We start from the raw sequence: 23,858 nt of genomic DNA on the forward strand, positions 1-23,858 counted from the left end.
TTATAGGAGGTTTATCCCTTTTCGATATCTTCACTCTTCCATTATGCTTATTTTAATGTTTTCAGGCCTATAAAATTTTGCAGTCGATACAAATAGGGGCACTGAAAAATGTATCGGTACATGATCTCATAAATCATACAAAACACACAAAATTAAGGAGAGGGTAAACATGGACAGGTCAGATAGAGGTAGGGGAAGTAAGCATTCCCAGTTGACCGGTCACACCAATCTCTACCCAGAGTTGTCGTTCCTTGCTCTCACTTGAGTGTAAGGAACTCTGGGTAGAGATTGCGGTCACACCCGCCGAGAGTTCGATATCTTGATCAAGTAAACGAAGTAATTCGCAATGTGTGAAGAACGGCCTAATAAGTCAGACGACATTCGACCCATTAATAGTGTATTTGTAAATCACCGGATAGATTATTCTAACGTTCATAGAATTTGCGAAATGCTGACTTGAAACAAGACTGTTGAAACCCATGTAACGTCAAAATTGTAGTGTCTTTTTAAAAGAATGTTTTGTTATTTACAAGGAAGGAAACGTAATTATGCTTAGGTGCCTGCCCATATTAAAAATAATTATGATTTCCTGTTCCTATAATAAGTCCTGTCTTAAATTGAACAGCGTACAAGTGCAGTGGGAATAATGATTTTTCATTGAAGAGTGGGTAGAAATGTGGAATGGCGCTTAAGCTGCTTATTCTGGTGTCTGTTTTATCGTCAGTAGATGGATTTATATTTTTTCGATAAGAGTAGGAAAAAATACGTATTTTCAGGTGGAACGTTTATATTATAAGCAAACACTGTGAACAGATGCTAACTTGTACGCATTTTAAAAGATCGTACTTATTAACTTTTTCAATCCAAATGAATACTAATTTACCGATCGTTTCTTTTGTACTTTTGACAGGGATTTGGGAAAATATATTCAAACACCTGCGAAGAAGTCTTCGAATAAATGTAAGCTTGTCTTTCCTCCTGCCTTGAAGTCAACTTTACGAATTGTTTGGTCAATAAACAAATTGCCATATTAATATCTAGAAGAGGAGAAAGTGTAGATAACGAACAGTGATGAATCTCATCAATCTCTACCCTGAGTATATGTGAGTGTAAGGAACGATAACTATGGGTAGAGATTCCGACAGAGAATACAAATTCAAGAGTATGGTAAACAAGGACGCGTATTATAATTTTTCTGGGAAGGGGGTGGGGGGTAACCTCCGAAGAACTTGGAATTTCCCGATCTTCAAAATTCTAAATCGTGTAACTGCACCAAAAAATTCACCTCGATTGGACTTCATTTTCGTAAACGATAGGGAAGGGGACAGGACGTCGTATTTCGCTAAATGGTATTTATTTATAATTTTCAAGCTTACTTTCTTCTCCTTCACTACTGCTATCAAAATTGAGGGATGTGGTGGGGGTGAGGGGGCGTCACGTAATATATACTCTATTGCTCTAAAAAGTAACAAATAATCCTCATTGTAAAAAAAGTGGGAGACAATCCCCTTTCCCCGGTTCTAGGTGCCTGAAATAGTATAACCGATTCTCAAAGAATTTATTTATTATAAATTTATATGTTTAGTGTATCAATATAGTTGCGCTCCAGACGTTACACGTTGATAAAGGAAAATGACTACTCAACTTTATGACAAACGAGATGATTTCAACTTCTCAATCATCAACTTCCCATATTTATGTAGCAATACGGGGTTTTACGTATGATGATTTTTTAAATAATCGAGGCAAATTACTGCCCAAAGGCGATTATATCGCTAGATCTCGTTTGAAGTCAGTATTTCGCAAATTCTATGGTCGTGATAATGATCTTATTTGCAAATACAATCTGTCATTAGATGAAATCCTGTCTGACGTGTTTCAACCATTTTCTTTGACCGTTCTTTACACATTGATTTTGACTACGGGATACTTCGTTTACCTGATCGTAACATAGGGCTCACAGCGGGTGTAACCGGTAGACAGGGGATGCTTACTCCTCTTAGACACCCGGTCCCACCTCTGGTATATCCAGAGGTCCGTATTTGCCCTAATCTAATTTTGTATTCTTTACAGAAATTATATATGAGATTGATCGATCACTGTTCGTTATTTTCACGTTTCCTATCATTGTATTATTAACAAGAAACATATCTTAAAATCTTATTGACTGTCGTATTTTACATGGGTCAAATGCTGTCTGACGTGTTTCATACCGATTGTTAAGCCGTTCTTAGCACACTGATTTTAACTACGGATAACTCCGTTTATCTGATCAGGATATGGGGCTCACGGCGGGTGTAACCGTCGACTGGGGATGCTTACTCCTCCTAGGCACCTGGTCCCACTTCTGAAGTGTCCAGGGGTCCGTGTTTGCTCGACTATCTATTTTGTATTGCTTATGGGAGTTATGAGATTGATTACTGTTCGTTATCTTCGCCTGACATGCACATGTATATGTGATGTCTTCACTAAATACTGATGATGCGATGCGGTTTTACTCATTGAATACCATGTTCAACATCAATTAGTTAATTATTTTTTTCTGTTTAGTGAATTCCCTGCATTGCCCTTGGTAATGCTTTAGTTTTTCGTTTTTATCTGCTCATACGAGGGCTGTTCGATATGTAATGTGTATTGTACGATATCTCAAAAGCATTCGACTGAAATAGTGAAATGAACATTACATCCCTTCAAAGTATTCTCCGCGGTTTGAAATACATAATTTCAACCTCTGAATCCATTTCTGAAATGCATCACGGTACGCTGATTTAGGCAGACCTCTGAGGCACTGACTGATGGCTGAGCCAAGGGCTTGTCGGGAATTGTAATGACGACCATGCAGATACGAACTTTTTAAGTTTTGGAAAAAGGACAAAGTCGCAAGGGGCTAGATCTGGAGAGTATGGTGGGTGTGGAAAGACGGTAACCTTCTCCGACTTCATAAATTGCTTTAGAAGTTCAGATGTATGTGATGGAGCATTATCATGAAGTAGACGAACATGCCTAAATCCTGACACAGGGCGTTGTTTATGATAATATTTCTTGAGATTTGTTTTGGGATAACATCTCGGTAATACCGACCTGTAACACCTTTGCCCTTCGACATTGGAATTTGTACGGCTATATCATCACATGAAGAGAATATGCAATAAAGAACCTTTATGCTTATGGTTCTTTTTGCAACTACAGGCATTCTATCGTGTTTAGTTAACCATATTTTGTTTCCAAGTTTTCTTACTGGTTCGAAATAGTGAATTCATGCTTCGTCACCAGTAACAATGTTTGCAAATTGTCTTTGATTGAACTTGGGAAACATTTTGAGCAATTGCTTTGCGGTTTGTACTCGTACTCGTTTTTTGGTCATCTGTCAATATATGCGGTATCCATCTTGCAGAAATATTTCGTACTTTCAAAATACGCTTCAAAATGAAATGCACCCGCGATAGCGATATGCCAACAGCTTTGGCAATATCATGAATCGTGTATCTGCCATCACTTTCAATTATATCCCCGACTTTTGAGACATTTGCCTTGCCTGTTAGTCACAGGTCGGCCAGATTTTACTGCATCTTTGACGGACTCTGTGCCAGTCAGAAATTTCTTTCTCCACCTACGAAGTGTCTCATAAGATACCTTATCAGACCCATATACTCCCCCAATTCAGTAAAAATCTGCATTACCGAATGACCGAGTTTTGTGCGAACTTTTATATAAGCTCTAATTTCTTCAATATTCTCCAGCTATTTCCCAACCATTTTTACAACAGTGGTCAACGACTGGCTCTATTGAAATGATTATAAGTTTAAAACTATGTGGAGGTGAAGGCTAGTGTTTACACCGTTGGGAAGGTATTGAATAGAGCTATTCAAGAGCATCATCATCCACGAAATCGTACAAAGCGTTATCGCGCTGAGGTACAATACACATTACATATCAAACAGCTCTCGTAGAAAAGGGTCCGTATTCGGGACAAATAAATCTCCGAGATTGACGTATTCGTTAGGAAGAGGTAGTAGTTAACTGGGGCCGATTACTGGTAGAAAATTCAGGATTTGATCATCATTCTGATGCTTAAGAAAACCATTACGCACAATGTCAGAAACAAATGCATTTTTCAAAATTTATAACATATAGGAATGTCAATATAATCCTCGTACATTCGAACATTCGGTCTATGCAAGGATTATATTCAGTACATCTTCAAATTGAGTAGATAGAAATACATGTAAGTTTGATATATAAAGTACTGAATATGACCAACGACACGAACAATATGAAAATGTCAAATTTTCGGTACGACCTATTCTGTTTTAGTGCCATTTTTGAGATTTGACAATTAACATTCTATGCTGCAATTTTGTAAATAACAAAATTTTTCCATGCGCCATGAATTCGTTTTTCGGTTTTGAAATTTTGAAATATTTTTTGAAATATCGTATCAAATTTGAATTTTCTTCAGAATAATTAAAATGATTTATTGTTTGGTTATGACTACCAATTTTGGATGTAACATTGCTTTTAGAAAGAAAGTTATGGCAAAAGTCTACGCATTTTTTGAACGACCCTCGTAGTTTTATTTTAGTGATAGTTTGCATTCTTATTTTTAGTCAGTTAGTTTTGTATATAAAGGTGAATAAAAGTTAAACCTTGGACTATTCATAAAAAACGTCGCGTTTGTAATTTGTTATGCAGAAACAACCAACGTTGACGTTGTGACAGAGAAGAATGTGTCGAGAGAGGAAAATCTGTCGAGAGAGAAGAATGTGGCGACATATACCCTGTTAGAGATTCCACGGAAAGAAGAGACGACAGCAAGAATAACAACGAAACTAGCCAATCCAACAACAATAACAACTACTGAAACAGGTAATACACTGCTCACATGCTGCTCAGGAAGGTTTAGTATACTAGATTGATATTTACACCGATCGTCTGGTACCTGAACTTGCGGAGGGTATGACCGGTCACATCTCTTATTCTTCCTAGACACCCGATTCCACGTCTGTTTTGTTTTTCCTAGAGATCTGTCTTCTCGATTTCATATTTTTCATGGGATATTTGAGATTGGTCAATGTTCGTTATCTTCACACAATTTTTGTTTTAACAGTTAACAGTATCAACTTATTTTTTATGTGTGGCTCCTCATCTCATATCAGAAGATCGTCTGGCTCCGTATTTGAGAAGATCTCGGAATAATGCTGTCGGACAAGAGAACAGAGCATTGATCTTCTGCATTGCTGGGTTTTCTGTGGCAGCTGTTATGATGCTTATTTCACACCTTGCTTTAAGTTTAGCTATTAACTGCGAAAATCCAAATAATACAACTTAGGACGCATGAACATATTTTAAAAGTACATTTGTTGATATTGCTCAATTTAAGAAAAGTGTACAATGAAGCGTTTTGCACACAGCATGCGTTAGGGTACACCTTGTAATTTGGATCAGAGTGGGCTAGGGTACACCTTGTAATTTGGATCAGAGTGGGCTAGGGTACACCTTGCAATTTGGATCAGAGCGGGCTAAGGTACACCTTGTACATGTATTTTGGATCAGAGCGGATGACAATGTCATATTGTAATTTTCGAATTTACTGGTTGCGTGCAAATACAAAAATGAGAGAGAGAGAGAGAGAGAGAGAGAGAGAGAGAGAGAGAGAGAGAGAGAGAGAGATTAACATTTACCCAATGGTTGTGTCTAGATCCGCGCCTTGCATCCTGAATGTATTTCCATGGACTTGTAAAATATACAATTTTTCACATACGATGGTAGATGTACATCTACATATACATGTATTAATTCACCGTGGTTTTTTCTTTAATTCTTTCGTCTTTATACAAAATAAACTCATCAGTCACATTTGGGATCAGGGACACTGATGTGAAAAACAGATGGAAATACTGAATTTTAAGGTAAAAGAGGAGGGAGCTGTACGAAAACAAAAGGAGCAAAAAGCAGGAAGTCTACCAACTAATGAGTTACGTCTACCAATAAGTAAGCGTAGATTGAGGCCAGAATTTAGTCTAGACTGCATATTCGCCTTTTTGTGAAACGCAACATACTCGGATTTTCAGATTTAGTCCGGAATAAGCTCACGCTTGGTTGTGTGCCTTTTAGAAACGGGGCCACAAGAGTTACGACCAGACGCTTTACAGAACGGGTCCCTGGTCATGAAACGAACGGACGATAACTTACTTAACAGGAAACAAGAAACTGTAATTTTACTGTGATGAGCAGAGTAATGATGTTCCTTAAATCTTGTGCCCACCTTAAACCCAAACCCTCACGAAAGAAAATTTGATTTAAAAAAAATCAACAAGTTATGGGATGTTCGAAAAATAGGGATGAAGGGCTCTACATTTGTAAGACTTTTCCAATTTAATTTGTTCTTATTGTTAATAATTTTTATTTGATGTTTTAAAATTGCAAAACAATCATTTCTTATTTATAGAAATCAATGTCTGAATTCTTGTTTGCGTTATTACTTATAATTATTATTGCATTTTAACGTAATTATCCATGTACCATGTACATTCATACATTTATATAAAAAACTGACCTGTAACTATGCTAATTTCATTATGAATGGTAGATAGAGGTTCTACCTACATGGCAAATTATTTTATTGTGTATTATATCATTTTATCATTTATCTATGTGAACATGATTGTCATACTAATATTCATTTTTCTCATTTTTTTATCGATCGAAATAGCTCTAGTTACTTTTAAAGTATGTACCTATGCATAATCTATCAATCGATGATAATTTTTTATAACCAGAATAATGGTTATAAATAATAGTATGGGCCAAACTGGATCAACCGCATTCGTTTGCCTATTGACCCGGGTTTGTAAGTAAAATGAAAGCCATTCGAATTATCAAATAATGTATCGAGTGTCTAATTCAACTCTCTATAAATTCAATAAATTGAAAAAAAAGTTTTCCAGCAAGAGGTGTATAGTTTATGGGGAATATGCAACAATGTTTGTTTTGGTCAATTGTACCAAGAAGATTGTATACAATCATTGATTTCTTTATTTAAAGGTGATATTATGTGCTAAATGTAGTTCCGAAGACTTAATGTATCACTGTCAGAGAATATATTCTGTGTGTTTAAAAACAAACAATGATATATGTAGGAGGAAAACTAAAAAATAAATGACCCGACCATATCTCCACGAAAAGACCGTTGCTATCTGACGTCAAATGTTGACATAGCTACACTAGACGAACTAGGTAAAAACAAACTTTTGCACAAGAGGTAACACATTGACAGGTTATTACGTTGCGCAGGTATTTAATTAAAGGTCGAAATAACAGGGAGGCCTTGCTCGATTTACAGTGATCACCTCTCGTGTGACCCCGACTTCAGAAATTGATCCCAGCGCATTGCCTAGGACGTCCTACTGTGTGACTGTAAAACATTATAAATTAGTATGCTAATTACTAATTTGACTATGTAACTAGTTGTTTATCTATCCATGTACAATCGTTTGAACACATGTGCATATATTAATAACTGAAAACCCAATTTAATGATTGTGATGTACAAATTAAGAACTTTCATTGTGTGAGTAGCCTTAAATTATAGCGCATTCACTACTGAGTACTTACATGTACTAATTGGTCATTATTTTGTTTGTGAACTATTGTACTTATTATCTGTATTATTTAGCTGTGTACTGTATAAACACTGTTTAGAGTGCGATGTTACATTATTACTGAGTACTTACTGCCATCAATATAAGCAACATTCTACAACATAGAAATAGTTCAGTTTTGTATTCCAACGTATTTGAAGTTCAAGTCCACACCCTGTATTTCCCACAAATGTTTTGAAAGGTCCTAATTTAGAGAATCTCGTTCTTTAAATTGGCGACGGAACTTCATCTCTTTTATGAATTCGGTCGATGATTATGCCAGACGATGGACTAAATAGGAAACAGAAGAATCTGATACATTGTCAGAATGGGTTATAAGCATAAGAGGAATATTTAGATTCCGTATTAGACACATCAAAACAAAATACATACCATCTATCCTTCTTTGTTTATCAAACCAAAAGTGATCAAAGAATTAGATAGGTTACACGAGGAATATGTTTTAGTTCCAGCTGACAAAGCTTGTAACAACATTATCTTAGTTTGTAAGTCTCAGTAATATACCTGTATTTCAATCGAGCATTAATTCCACATTTTGTAATCATACTTATACTCCAACTGCCCTTTCAAAAGATAAAATTCCTCAAAATCATGGTTCAGTTTTAGATATATTTGACATCCCAGTCAATGGCCTGGATGAATATGAGTTACCGTTCCTATATTGGATTTTTGAACTACCCCCCCACCCCTGCAAATAAAGATCCAGAAAATGTTCTACCAAGCCCTATCTTTGCTCCTAACGAAAATATTAACAAATGTGAAGAAGAAACTTCAAACTCTCTGTGCCACAACATATCCTAGAAGTGGGATGAATCAAATGTGGATTCTAAAGCATTCTAAAGAACTTTTAGTAAAGTTGAAGTCGCAAAACCTTTCTCAAATTAACAACATGAAAACATATGACTTTTAACACTGGACTAGACTTTTTGACATCATAGATGTCCAAAATGGAAAAAAAAAGAAATATTCGTATCTAGTGATCAGTCATCCAAAAATATTTTGTTTATCACCACTCTGATTCCATGCACAGGTACTCTGAAGTTGAGGTCCTCATTGACAATATCTTGGTTGTCTTGCGTAATCAGGTTTTCCATAAGTCTGTTGGAATTCCCATGGGCACAAATTGTGCTCCTTTGTTAGCTGACCATACTTGTGTAGTAATATTCCATTACCACTTGGATATGGTGTTTGTGCCAAGAACGATATAAAAATCGGTATGAATCACGTCAGACAGCATTTCTTATCGAATCAGTTGATAGATATAAACACCACATGTAGGTGATAATGGAATATTGATACATACATGTACTCGTAAATATGGAAAGATGACGATGGAGACGCTGAAATCATCCCGTTTGTCATAAAGGTGAGTCTCAGGAAAATTACTCTAAAAAATCAGCCAGACATCTCCAGTAGCCGTTACCCTGCAAAATTCATTTTCACATTAAGGATTCATTAACCAAAAGTGCCTCTTTATACCATATAACATTTATTACGCCTTTGAAACATGAGTTTCTCAAAATTAGCAATACATTTATTCTAAATGTATTATGATTGATTGACTGAATATTGTTTAACGTCCCTCTCGAGAATATTTCACTCATATGGAGCCGTCACCATTGCCGATGAGGGACTGCAACATCTAGGCCTATGCTCGGCGATTATGGCCATGGAGCAGGGATGAATCTTTATCGTGCCACACCTTCAATGACACGGGACCGCGGTTTTTGCGGTCTCATCCAAAGGACTGCCCCATTTAGTCACCTCTTACGACAAGCAATGGGGTACCGAGGACCAGTTCTAATCCAGAAGCCCATTGAATCAAAATGTATGAAATGAGACTTATACTTAAATAAGAATATCGAAAACACATCTCATTTGTATAGATTAATACATCATTCACTTTACCTACAGTCTGACAGATCCGAGGACCCTGTAGTCTATAACAGTTTTGTTATACGCCTTCATATTTTAGGTTGTTTTTACTAACACACAGATTGTTGATTGTGTACGTTTAAAAGAAAACATCCCCAATATCATTACCGAAGTATGAAAGATCGAAAGACATAGATAAATCAATTAACGTTTATCATTCATGAATGTAAACAATATATGCATACATGTAAATATAACAAGAAGTTTTAACGTAAACAAAAACTACAGAAATTGATTCTATTCTGGGGTTGAAATTTCAGGGTTTGTTTGTGATCTTAATTTGTTTTTACCTTTTAGTTTTTTCCACCATAGTCATTAATGTAAAAGTTACACGGTACTAATTTTGATGCACCAGATGCACATTTCGACAAATAATGTCTCTTCAGTGATGCTCAAGCCGAAATTTTGGAAATTCGAAATAAAAATTACTTGTAAGAGCTAAAAGGAAAACTAGAGTGCCAAAAACCGGAGCCAAATTCGTCCCAGGATCAGAGCTATGCATAAGGGAGATATAATCCTTAATTTTGAAGTGAATTTCTTAACAACTGCACAATTATTTAAGCTGTATTTTGGACAAACAATTTCTTTCGAAACACACGTGATTTGGTTATGGACGGTGCTAGGCTGAGGAATGGTAGATTGTGCAACGGTTGAATTCTGTTCAAACACAGAGACTATCATATTGTTTAATTCCTGACTATCTACAATGTATATCTAAAAAGTCAACATTTTCTAAATTCACATCAGAGTTTGTAGCAGTGATTACTTCTGGAGCTGGTGCTGTATGTGGGATTACTTGTTCTGCCAATGTGTTAGACATTTCGTGTTTCTTTTTCTCCCGTGCTTTTAACACATTGCGTTTTAAACTTGTTTCCGATTTATGTTTTGAGACAGTCATAATATGCCTCCCTTATACCCATTTTCATCCAGAAGAGTTATGCAGGTAGCCCAAATGCAGTGATTACTGTACACTTTAGAAAGACTTGCTTGTTCGTGCCCAGAACCATGTTGTCATACCATCGATGGATCCTCCTTTTCAGCTTTAAAGCTCTTGGGCCGTTGTCACAAGAAATGACAACCTGGATTTAATTTCGTCAGGTATTTCTCGAAGCTTATAACAGGACAGTGTGGGGTTCCTAGAATAAAATTGAATTAAAATCAGGTTTTCGTTAATTTACCTATCTACAATTATTAAGTGCATGAAAATAAAATTAAGACAGAACAGAAAACGTTTTGAATGACATAACTATCTAGATCATACAAAACAAAATGAAATTGATATTGGTTTCAATTGTGCAACAGGTGAAATATACAATAACATGCCACAATATATAGTCTGGAAAAATGTTGTTAATTTCTATTTGATGGCTGACAGTAGAATAGGCAGGCTGACGTCAATTCCTTGTGAAACGTGTTGAAATGGCTCTAAGTATAACGCTGATTCATATAAATTTTTACTAGTTTCTTGCCTGGTTTTTCGTACACCTACATCATCTGTTCCACCCTGGTGATTTTTAGTTAGCCTTGGTTTCACGTTTACTACATATCTCCTTCCACTAGCATCAGTGTTTACTACAAAATCTTCTTTGGTCATATTGCGAAGGTTTTCTCTTCCGCGGTTACACAAAAACATCATCAGTTAAAAAACACCTTAAATTGCAGAGATGTAGGGTATTTAGTCGATGAAGTATCGGTTGAATACAATTTTTTGATATCTTCCCCGGATATAATGTCCTTATGTTTGCTTTCACCACCACCCTCCATTTTCAGCTTTTTCAAACAAGGATAAAATATTTTGTCGGCCTCCTTGAATCTGCAGTCATTTACATTGTTTTTGTTTTTCGTTGGAGCATTTCGATGATATATTGTTCGAAAATATATTTCGCAACGTTGATAACATTTTTCGCATTTCTGCTTTCCGTTTGATCTAATAGAGTCTGTATCTCATCATCACTAAATTAGAAAACCTCGCCATTGCGTAAAAGCAGCAGACCGAGAATCAGGTGACTTGCATAGCCAATAGAAATAGAGCAGACTATTGCCCGGTCAACAGTTCAAAAACCATTGACCGGTCAATAGACTACGAGTGAGAAAGTTGTTTTAACAGTTGATATGTTGGCTCTAAATCGTACTAGTTTTATATAGGATATAAATGAAGGTGTACAGTGTATTACAAAACAAGATAATAAAGGTATTAGTGTAGATATGAAATCAATTATCGATATAGAAAATCTTTCATTGCAGGTCACAAGATACTAGTAATAATATCAAATCAAATATCGATAAAGAAAATCCTTCATTGCAGGTAACAATATATTAGTAATAATAACAAATCAAATACATGTATCGATAAAGAAAATCTTCCATTACTGTTTAAAACTTTTTTGAGAACATAACATGTCATTCCTTTAATAGAAAACAATAGGAGGTAGAAAACAATAGGAGGTAGAAAACAATAGGAGGTAGAAATTGTTTAAAAAATATCAAATATTGATAGGGAAGTTTGACAAAATTTCAGCGGAAGTTAGGTCTATGAATTGCTCTTCAAAACCATAAATTCCTGTTTACACTAAAGCTAAGTACGGTTTTGTATATAGGTTAGAGTCCGCGCAGCTGTTTAAACAGCACATTTTGAATTTAGGGAACTGTTGGAATACATATCATCTATTATAAAGAGGCATTTCCTCATTCCAGCTTATTTCATAATTAGTAGAAACAAACATTTGTTTCCAATGTGAAATTCATTTTCATGATATTCACATTGCAGATTAATATTCCAACTAAGATTTGTTTAGAACAGCGTATCACGGAATACTGTAACTGCTACTCGCCATCATTTGTTGGATTATGAACGTCCAGATTCTGTTTTTGACTGCTTCCGTTGGTTATATTTGTGGTGGGTAAGGTTTTTGATTTCATAAATATATGTTATCATGTATTGTGTGTTGTGTTAAGTCCCATTCGAAAATAAGCATTACTAATGGTTGAATGGTCTTTTTTCTGTGTAAATGCATTTACATGTATTTCCGTTATTTTGTTTGTTGTTTCACGTTCTGTTTGAGAATGTTATGTTCAACTCTCAAGGGAAATCATTAGTTGTATCCTCTGCATGACCGTATCAGTAAGGGTGCGTTATCGTTCCAAGGCCTACCATGAAACGGGAATTCTGTTTCCAAATTTATTTCGGGAATACACATGGCTTTTGCTTCTGGTGATGTAAATTTGGCGAAAAAACAGCCACTGGATTTGTTACACGTCTTATGATGTGAGCGCCATAACCAGAGAAACTCAAACGGGATCACATATGAGTTGATACAGAATTGTTATCTGCATTTTCCATGTTTTTGTATTTTATTATGATTCCTTACTTTCTATTATCATTTTACCAGGCATTTCCTTAATTTACATTTTCTCTGATTTGTAAATGAGATATAGTTTAATGTTTCAGTTTAACTTTGGTCATATTTAGTGTGCAAGCAGTTTGTTAACAATGTCAAGGTTCCAAACATTTTAGAAATATACCCGTGTCTACCGGGTAAATTAAAACATGCACGTGATGTTTTACAGGTGACAAATATATTTAAAGTACAATGTTCTGTAGGTACAATATATAAATATAATCCAAAATATAAATAAATACCTACACATGTAATAGTATAATAGAGAAAATTAGAACGCCGAAAATAACTTCATGTCTGGGTGTCCTTCCAAGATATGGAGGTTGTTCCTGATAACCTGAAAAACTTTCGGATTTTTTGGATTGTGCGTTGAAACGTATTATAGGACATTTTGACAGGGTTTAGGGTTTACTTTCAGGAGATCCTTTCTTTCTTGAGATTTGAGTTTGTTTATTCCGTTTTTGATTATTTGCTATGGGTAGCGTCTTTGTAAAAGCGAGTTTTGTAATTCCGCAAAGCGACTGTTAAGGATTTCACTATCGGAAATAATTTTACAGATACGTCTCGCTAAAAAATATATTGGAATCATAAAAAATTATCAAAAGTAAACGGCAAAGCCCTTCTCTAAAATCAATTCTAACCAGAGCATGTCTTTCCAGTAGCAACAATGAAATCCCTACCATCAGCAAATGTAATAAATCAAGGTGCGCCACGTGCCAAAATATGACACCTGGATCCAAATTTTATTTCAAAAACGGAAGCCAATTTACAGTGAAATCATCCATGACGTGCACTTCTTCCAACCTCTTGTGTGTGATAACTTGCGCTGGTTGTGGGGAAAATTACATCGGCCAGACAGGCGACACCCTACAACACAGGATGACTGAACCCCGTCAACAAATAAGGGAACTAAAATACCAATGTACCCAAGTCAGTAAACACATTCGAAACTGTGCCAAAAATTTCAGTCCGAACTTTACCATTGTTTCCTTTTACAAATTCCTGAGATATACTACGGAAACGGAGCGTGAAACCAAAGAAACGTTGTTTATTCGAGGATACAAACCTGCATTAAACGCTCCATAAAATGCAGAACTTTATATCATTTATAAACATTTTCACGCATTATAAATCTGTTTTATTTGATTGTTAATACATAGGTCAGAAGTCAACTGTTATGTAAACAAACGTGTCATTATTATTGTAAATATTGTGTATATTTTTTATCTTGCACAGACCAAAAGTCGGCTGTGTTTTTATTTCCTTTTTTTTCTCATGTAATATTTCATAACGTTGTATCATGACGTCATAATGATCTTTGTTAAAGCGTCAATACAATCCGTCACTTTTTACATCATAGTTAAATCTATAATTTGTAACTAAGCAATAATGTCATAACTCGAGAAATTGAAAATGAAACCGGTTGAGTTATTTTAGGCTTTCTAATTTTTGTTTATTATATATATATATAAACATAATTTGAGCGATGATGTAATTTTGGTATTATTAGCGAGAGTGATGGTGTCGCTAACATTGATTATCGCTAACAATTTATTCCATATCGGATGTATTACTTGCCTTTCCTGTAATTATAAAATCGTCAAAATTAGCTCTCGCTAAATATATGACCACGTTTTTATGGAAAAATAGCTAAATTCGGGTTTCGCTAAAAATTCCACTATATTTACAACACTTATATAGTATGTTATCCACCCCACAAATTCACAAGTACATTGCATATGATGAATGCTTTGAATGATAATGAAAAAGTGCCATTATACTACATATATCAAGTTCGCGAACTGTTCTGGGTGAAAATAAGTTAATGTATACCTAACGTTTAGAGAACAGAACACACACTTATCTACATATACAGGAATTTCTACGACGTTTTGAAAACTTTACCAATGATATACCATCCAAAAATATAGATGTAGCCCGCCGAGTATATTTTCAGGATGTCCTCTGGGTTACTTTGGTCAGAATTGTGAACACGCATGTCGACATCCCAGTTATGGTAAAGACTGCCAGAGTCTATGTATATGTGCACCGGAGATCTGTAATCACTCCACCGGATGTCCTGGTAAATAGAATTTTCATATTTATATTAAACGTACTATTCATAAGTTAATGATTGAAAATTGAAAATACAAATATTTCCACCTCTGTTATTTTCAGGGTTCGTGTTTGTCCAACTCTTGATTTTGTATTTGTATAGGATAAGATGACGATAACGAACAGTGATCAATCTCATAACTCCCATAAGGAATACAAACTAGAGAGTTGGGCAAACACGGGCCCCCGGATATACCAGAGATGGAATCAAGTGCCCAGGAGGAGTAAACATCTCATGTCGACCGGTCACACCCGCCGTGAGCCCTATATCCTGATCAGGTAAACGTAGTTAGCCGTAGTCAAAATCAGTGTCACAAGAACGGCCTAACAATCGGTAACACGTCAGACAGCATTTGACCCAATGCGAGGTTGTATTGACGAACTAGATCGTTATAACGATCATAGAATTTGCGAAATGCTGACTTTAAACGAGACTGTTGGAACCCCTGCACCATTGACTTGTTTGTCAGTAGCCTGATTCGATTTAAAAACGTATTATACGTAGAACAAGCTCTTGCGTATCGAGTCAGTTGAGAGATATAAACACCATATACAGGTGATAATGGAATATCGCTACATAAATATGGGAAGTTGACGACGGAGAAGCTGAAATCATCCCGTTTGTCAGAAAGTTGAGTTGTCAGTTTGCCGTTAATATCTACTTTCAATAAAATATCTAAGTATGAAGCAGAAGTGGACGACTCTAGGAGTTATGGGATTGATCACTTTTCGTTATCATGTTTCATAAAACACATTCTTTATTTATATCTACTATAGTATACGTCATAATGATTTTTTGTGATAGATTAGCATAATAGAGATATCAAAAATACATTCAATTAACGGATGAGGTGCTATTTTACTGTCTTTTCCTTCAGATGGCACTGTAACAAAGGAGTTCAATTACCAACATAGCACCTTTCCCACAATCAATGACACTACGTTGTCAAAGAAGAAATTAGAAATCCTTTACATTTCCCCTGATTTGGTAATTGCAAATCAGAAAGGTAAGTTATAGATCCAGTACCTGTGTATATACTGAATAGTAGTGACTGGTTTCAAATTCCTCATGTATCTTCATAGCTATATTACAATATATATATACATGTTTAATTTGATGTAGGCATAGTTGAAATTAAACATCTGAGTATTAAAAAGACGTATGACCAGTTAGCAAAGGTTAATTCTTTTGACCACCATCATTCGTCCCTTGATCACCATCTAGAACGCATCTCCATATGATTGAAAAATTCTCGAGTTAAAATTCAGAACTGACCAAAAACTATCTGGTCTCTCTCATAACTAATTTTATGTCCAGGGGTTTGTGCTTACCAAATTTTAATTTTGTATTCTGTACATGAATTATGCTACAGATACTTCATGTACTCTCGTAAAAACATTAAGCTACTCATCCATGTTTTGTACACATCAATTAAATGAAGAGTAATATACTAATTTAGTGTATATTTTCTTTAGACTTCAGCAGTGGATCATCACTGTGGACACCATTAAATACCACACACAGAGTAATGTTTGTCAGCGTGGTCATTATATCAGCAGTTCTTCTGATTCTTACTGGGATTTACATCAGAATAAAGATACAAGAACACATGTGCTTTTATCAGTTTAACCTTGTGGAATTTCGTTCACAAAACAGAAACGCTTCTTTTGGCAATTCATCTGTTTAATCATCAACGCAAAGATAAAGCAAATAGTTTATAATCCTTTATTCAAACATATACGTAAATGAGAGAGACCGCCGATTCTCTGTGGCGGGAGCGTATGTTCCTAGTTTAGCAGTACCCTCACCGGGATGCATACAAGCAGAGCGAAAACTTACAGCAATATTTATTTGTACAACGATTGTTGACATGTCGACGAAAAGTTAAAGATAACGAACAGTGTCGATCTAATAAGTTTTCAAGCACTATGGCGTCTATAACGTTCTTGATTAACGGAGGAATTACCGGAATGGGGAAATACCAATGATGGAAATTTCATGGAATGTAATAACAGGCCTTTTGATTGATCTATTTTGTATATGACTTATCAAGCCTAACTTATAGCATGCATGCCGAAAGAGCTGTTTATGAGTACTGTAGATCGTTAGAACATGTAATGTTGTACATTGTATATTATTTTTAAAGTACATTAAGTATTTTGAATGTAATGATTGTCTGCATTTTGCAACCATATTAGAAACTTTAACTACCTGTCGAATAATTAGGATGATATTGTTTGGAGATAAAACTAGTATACAAGATAAGAAATCTGAAAAGCATCGATGTACGTAAATTTTACATGGCAAAATACAGAATTAGGTTTAAAAAACTAGGCATGATTTACAATTTAAATGCAAGTGTTAAATTATTCGGGTGTCGTGTATAAACGGTTTTAACAAATTGTCATGACTAAGATAAATATTAATTATGCAAACTTCATATTCAGTTTTCATAAATTAATAATTTTCATGACTTGATTAAAAATATTTGTTGATCTATTTAGAGTATACGAGGAAGGAAAAGAAAGTGGGCTATATTTCATAACAAATAGCTCTTTAGGTTTTTCTGTGTGTCAGAAATAAAAAAAAAGCGAAAATAAAACCCAACAAAGTATATGTTTGTAAGGTTTTTTGTGAAGTCTAGGAATCCAGTATAGTTACGGAATTTGTCCCATTGACTGGGATATCAAATGTGGTTAAAACTGAAGCATGTGTTTGAAGAGTTTCATCATTTGGAAGGCAAATGGAGTATAAGTTGGATTACCAAATGAGGAATTAATGCCTAGTTTGTTTATAACACTGTTGTAATAATGAACATTACAAACAAAAACAATGTTGTTACAAACTTTGGCAACTGAAACCAAAACATATTCCTCATGTAACCTATCTATTCTTTTACTGCTTATGGTTTACTAAACACAGAAGGATGTATGGTACGCAGTTTTGTTTTAATGTGTTTAATACGTGATTTCATATTCCTCGTATACTGTTTATCCATTCTGAAAGGTTTTAAGTTCTTTTTTATACCATATGAATGGAATTTTTGCAATTAATAAATTTCATTCTCGCTAAAAATTCAGCTTATACGATAATCAGTCCATCGTCCGACATAATCGTTCATAAAAGTTATCATAGAGACGAAGTTCTGTCGCCAATTGAAAGATCGGGTTTTTCTGGATTTAGGACCTTTAAAATAAGTGATTTCAGGTCCTTAGTTCCAACTATATTAACGACCTTATGACCTTGGCAAATCTGTAGATGATATCACCGAGTTATTATCGAAAGGAATTTCCTTTGAACTCTTAAATGTATGCAACTTATTTAGTAAGTTAGACGAAATTAAAACTGTGTTACGTAAATATTCATTTGAGGTGTTTAAGGTAACAGAAAGTATAATAGACAGTGATATATTTGATTTGGAATTATCAATTATTGGATATAGGATGGTAAGACAAGGATATGCATGGTGGAAGGATTGCTGTGTACACCAATAAATAAATTTCTATTTAGTGGTGTGCAACAAGATGAAGACATTGAAGTTTTGAATTTTGACATCAACATAGGTAACTCTCTAACGTTCACCTTTGCAATTGTCTACAGGCCTCCAAACTCTAAATGTGAATGCTTTGAGTATTTTGAGAAACATCTGGAGATATTAATACGTATAAAAATATAATTATGGGGGGATTTCAATGTCGATAAAAAAAGAATCTAAATTTTAGAAACTTAATGAAAACGTACATACTTTTCCAAATAATCAAAGAAACCACAAAAGCAAGAAAATATTCCAACACTCTCATTAACCTTATTTATGTGTTCGAACCAGGGGATGTTTGTACATCTGGTGTAATACACATATGTATATGTAACCATGATCTTGTTGATGATGTCCGTCTGGTACAGGATGTCAAATTGATATAAAATACCACAGTACCTGGAAGTTAGATGAAGACCAATTCAATCTTGATATCCACAGTGTCCATTGGAATAATACGAGTGATGTAAATGAAATGTGATGTGAATTCAACTCAAGGTTCTTCAAAATCCTCCACAAACATATACCTTTTATAGAAAATCAAAATAATAGTTAAACCGTTCAATCAGATGAATGGATAAATGGTGGAATTATGTATGAGGTGCACAATCGCATAATCGCTAATAGGTACATGAAAGCGGATGATTTGGCTCTCTATAGAGCGAGTAGAAAACGTGTCACTCTTAAGATTAAAGAAGCCAAACAGGGGTTTGTGGAAGAGGCAATGGATTAATGTACCACTCGACCGAAGGAAATGTGACCCCCATTTAAACAATTTTAGCATTGAAGCAGAATTCCACCACATGTTCAAATCTACAAACTGACAGCGGTAACATTAGATCTTTGTGAATCAATGGCTAACTGTTTTAATGGTTTCTTTTGTAATATAGGAGATGGAATTGGCAAACAATTTGATATGTAGTTCCGGAGTTTGAACACTTAAAACCATTTAAAACTCCGTGAAATCATAGTTGAATGCAAGGTAAAGATTAGGCACAGTGATCAATCTCATAACTCCTATAAGCAATACGAAATAAAGGGTTGGGCAAACACGGACCCCTGGATATACCAGAGGTGGGGTCGCGTGCCTAGGAGGAGTAAACATCCCCTGTCGACCGGTATGCTAAATTATGTCATCTTGGATAAATAAAGGCTAATATTATTACCATACAATCTTATAAAGTATACAGTATATGACTTGACAATGTATTCTCCACTTGATAAGCTATACTGGAAAAGAATAACCAGAAATAAATTTGTACCATACCACTAAGCTACCGACAAATCATCCCTTCTATTTATCCAGACAAATATTTTCAGTTGCAGATACTAGTATAATTTAGAATACAAATAAAATCAAATTCGTCTGCAAAATATGCACAGATATGCATCTAAATTGCCCTGAGTCATTTGTGTGGTAACACAATTCACGAATGTTGGGCCCGCATGCGAAAAGTTAGGGTTCGTATCCATGTCGTGACAGACCTAAGTTTGTTAAGACAGGTAGTAACAGTTCCATCACCAAACGCTCGACATCAGGTGTAAATATCACAGGTCCACAAGGATGACCTTAAAACGGATATCCCGTGTTACAGTAGGTTTGACACGCTAAAGAACTCCCACTGCTCAATGGCAGTAAGCGCCGAACATACGCCTAACTTTGAAGTCCTTCACCGGTATTGGTAACGTCTCCATGAGTGAAAAATTGTCAACATGGACGTTAAACAAGATCAAATAAATCAATCAATCAGATTCTTGTTGCATGCATTTATAATTCTATATATGTAATGTAAAACTTATACGGTACCAATTTTTGATGCACCAGATGCGCATTTCGACAAATTTTGTCTCTTCAGTGATGCTCCACCGAAATGTTTGAAATCCGAAATAACAATGAAGTTTTAGAGCTATGATAGGGCTATGATAGGGAAAAACGGTGTGCCAAAAAAGTAGAATCAAATTCATCTAAGGATAAGAGCTATGCGTGAGGGAGATAATCCCTAATTTTGAAATGAATTTCTAAATTTTATAACAGCAATTAAATATACATCCGTATTTTCAAACTAGTAACGAAGTACTTAGTTACTGGGCTGTAGAGACCCTTGGGGACTAATAGTCCACCAGCAGAGGCCTCGACCTAGGGGTCATAATGTAAAACTTATACGGTACCAATTTTGTGATGCACCAGATGCGCATGTAGATGTATAATGAAAGGAAATAAAATATGAATGAATAGCGAAATATAATCGACAGGGGATGCTTACTCCTCCTAGGCACCTGATCCCACCTCTGGTATATCCCGGGATCCGTGTTTGACCAACTATAGGAGTTATGGAATTGATCACTGTTCGTTATCCTCACCTTTCATATTTTGCATGTAGAATTCTATAAACGGATTAGTTCATATGAGGCTAGTGTCCTCTGACAAGTACTTTACATACAGACACCCCATGTGTCCAAAACGTATTATAAGGCATGTCTTCATCAATGTTTGATATTGAGTTGTTTTTTATGATTACATGTGGTCATATTTATTTTAACAATGTAAGTGAAAAATCGTATTTTGGGGTGTACCAAATAACTTGGTACACCCCAAGTCCAATCTTCATGGTTGGGTAACCGTGCCTTTTATTCCTAATTATTAGACCAATAATTATCAATGATTGGTAACAATCAAGGAAGGGCGTCGCGCTTTCTGAATACGGTGTCAAAGTTATTTGACTTGGTATGGAGCATTGAACGTCAAAACACAAACATTTAGGTGGTTTGGTCAACCAAAAGATACAAGATCAGTTGTATCAAAATCTATTTCACATATACATGTTTGTCATTTCAATGTGTAGTAAGATAAGTGGTCTTTTTCATTTGGACACATAAATCCTGATGCTTTTTAATTAAACTAGCTATTACTCTATCAAAACTAAACAGGCATGTATTAGATATTTTGAATGTTGTAATTATGATATGCGTCATTGTTAAATAGGGAAATATGAAGGTACCAGCAACATTAGGAATTGATGTATTTCCGTTCCCTTGTATCGCAAACGTGAGGAGTTAAATTACAGTATCACCGTTGATCATCAGATACTGACAGCCAAAAATGGTAATGATTTATAGCTGGGGGAGACAGCTGGTTTCTTTGTTCATTACGTTTTCTCTGCAGCTGGTCGGCGGAAATGGTTCGTCGTGTGATGGGTAAGAAATGACGTTTGCATGATGGTCTGGAATAATCATCAACATTATAGAATATAAAACAATTTGTGAGTAAACTAAAGGCGTATTATATTTTGATCCGGGTTATTTAAGTCTGTAATATATGATTGCATGTAAATGTTCTAATGGGTAAGAACTGAAGAACTGACGTTTCTATAATGGTCTCGAATAATTATTTTTATTACAATATTGAACTCGTTTATAAAGTAAAGGAGTATATATGATGATGGGAACTTTTTACATTAGTAAAATAAGTATAAAATTAGTATATAAATATTCTATTGCTAATACATGTTTGAGTGAGAATAGGAATCTACGGCTATGTATCATAGCATCACATCTATCTTATCTATGTTTGTAGATCTTTCAAATGTTGCAGTGGTTACAAATGGGAAAGAAATTCTGAAAAATGTCTCCGTATGTAAATTGATATGCAAATGAATTTATCAATATCTGCATGTATATTATTTTAAAAAAACATAGCAGTACATGTACAATGATATTTCGAATTAATTTTGATGATAACAAAATACAAAAATAGTTTAAAAATCTAAACATAGATATGTGAGGCTTTCTAAACTTTCTTTCCCCATGAAATTGTAGCCGGTGAGGTTGGGTATTATGGGATAGATTGTGCAGATCCATGTCCTTTCCCCTCCTTTGGAAATGAATGCCAGTTATTCTGCAACTGTTCTAAAGATCAGTGTGATCATAAAAAAGGATGCCCAAAAGGTGGTAAGAAAGTTTAATTATAGAAATGTATATGATTAAGAATTGAACGTAGGGGCATCTAGAAATCTTGCACAATGATCATCTTGAAAAAAGTAGATTGTTTACATTTAAGATTGTGGACCAGGCTATGCAGATGACTTCTGTGACGTGAAATGCCGGTATCCAAGATTTGGTGTACGATGTCAGGGTGAATGTTTTTGTGAACAGAAGAAGTGTGATCCTGTAAATGGATGTCAGGGTGTGAAGTTTTATCAAGATGAATGTTCTCTATGATACATGTACTGAACAAGGAAATAAATATGTTTTACAATTTACAAAATAAAAACAAATATTCCTTTGGAAGTAAATAAGAACAAAGTATGAAATGATGTGTTACAGGAAGTTTAGAAGGTAATTTCACGGAAATGCTTAGTCCTCCTAAGTACCTGATCGTACCTCTGGCATGTCCAGCGGTACGTGTTTTCCCAAATTTTACTTTGTGTTCCTCATTTTTGAAATTGATTAAAGCATTTCCACATCCCCACACTGAATGAAAATGAATATAACGAATCTCGATCAATCTAATAAATCCCATAAAGAATAAGAAGTTACATATAGAGCAAACACGAACCCCTGGACACACCAGAGGTGGGATCAGGTGCTTAGAACGAGGCAGAAATTCCATGTCAATTGGTATCACCCGCTTCGAGCCCTCTATCACGATCATGTAAATGGAATAATTCATATTCAAAATCAAGATGGAAAGAACGGCCTAACAATGGGTATGAAACATGCTAAACAACATACGGACTAATGACATGGATTGTATTAGGAAAAACAGTCAATATAAAGACCAAAGAATATGCAAAATGTTGACTTCAAAGGGGACTATTGAACTTTAAGATCAACTTACTTGTCAGTAGCTTGCCTCAATTCGAAAACTGATCTTACTCAGAACATGCTCTTTTGGATCGAATCATTTGAGAAATATAGCGTTGATATACAGGTGCTCGGGAAATATTGCTACATAAATATGAGAAGTTGACGATGGAGAAGCTGAAGTCATCTTATGTGTCATTGTGTTAAATTTTCAGTTTGCCCTTAGCATCTATGTTCAATAAGATATTCAAATATTAAGAAGATGTGAAGAGGTCTGTGGTATAATATTTCGAGTTCATATGGATATATCGAACGAACATATGAATGAAACTTAACACTGTGAGTAGAAGAATCGTTGCGAAATCCATAATTTGAGATGAAGGTCACAGCAAAGGTTTTTTCTTCCTATG

The 23,858-nt window shown here is 35.1% G+C and overlaps 2 protein-coding genes and 1 long non-coding RNA gene across 5 annotated transcripts in view; all 3 read left to right on the forward strand.

Annotated features, from left to right (window-relative positions):
- The first annotated feature begins 633 nt into the window (after positions 1 to 633).
- Positions 634 to 7,158, forward strand: LOC125675064 (uncharacterized). The gene is made up of 3 exons (XR_007370328.2): positions 634 to 776; positions 911 to 960; positions 4,693 to 7,158. It is a non-coding gene; the product is annotated as an uncharacterized LOC125675064 (long non-coding RNA).
- A 5,125-nt stretch (positions 7,159 to 12,283) lies between these two features.
- On the forward strand, positions 12,284 to 17,724 carry LOC125674673 (uncharacterized). 2 transcript variants are annotated; one of them, XR_008801823.1, is made up of 5 exons: positions 12,284 to 12,492; positions 14,952 to 15,077; positions 15,213 to 15,388; positions 15,988 to 16,116; positions 16,586 to 17,724. XR_008801823.1 is itself a non-coding variant. In XM_056160259.1 (4 exons), exons 1-4 carry the CDS (start codon positions 12,444 to 12,446, stop codon positions 16,795 to 16,797), a joined length of 516 nt encoding a protein of 171 aa, XP_056016234.1. In that variant the 5' UTR covers positions 12,304 to 12,443; the 3' UTR covers positions 16,798 to 17,724. The 2 variants fall into 2 exon arrangements, 1 of the variants encoding a protein (XP_056016234.1); XM_056160259.1 differs by lacking the exon at positions 15,213 to 15,388 and having other exon boundaries at positions 12,304 to 12,492.
- Positions 17,725 to 21,690: 3,966 nt separating this feature from the next.
- Positions 21,691 to 23,858, forward strand: part of LOC125674646 (multiple epidermal growth factor-like domains protein 11) — a 31,350-nt gene continuing 29,182 nt past the window's right edge. Inside the window, exons 1-3 of one of the 2 annotated variants that reach the window (XM_056160257.1) lie at positions 21,691 to 21,840; positions 22,220 to 22,275; positions 22,462 to 22,593. In XM_056160257.1, coding sequence (XP_056016232.1) covers positions 21,746 to 21,840; positions 22,220 to 22,275; positions 22,462 to 22,593 — 283 coding nt within the window. In that variant the 5' untranslated portion in view covers positions 21,691 to 21,745. The remainder of the gene's footprint in view (positions 21,841 to 22,219; positions 22,276 to 22,461; positions 22,594 to 23,858) is intronic. The other variant, XM_056160258.1, reaches the window with a different exon arrangement.

Source organism: Ostrea edulis, chromosome 3, assembly GCF_947568905.1.
Source record: "Ostrea edulis chromosome 3, xbOstEdul1.1, whole genome shotgun sequence".
Lineage (NCBI taxonomy): Eukaryota > Metazoa > Mollusca > Bivalvia > Ostreida > Ostreidae > Ostrea > Ostrea edulis.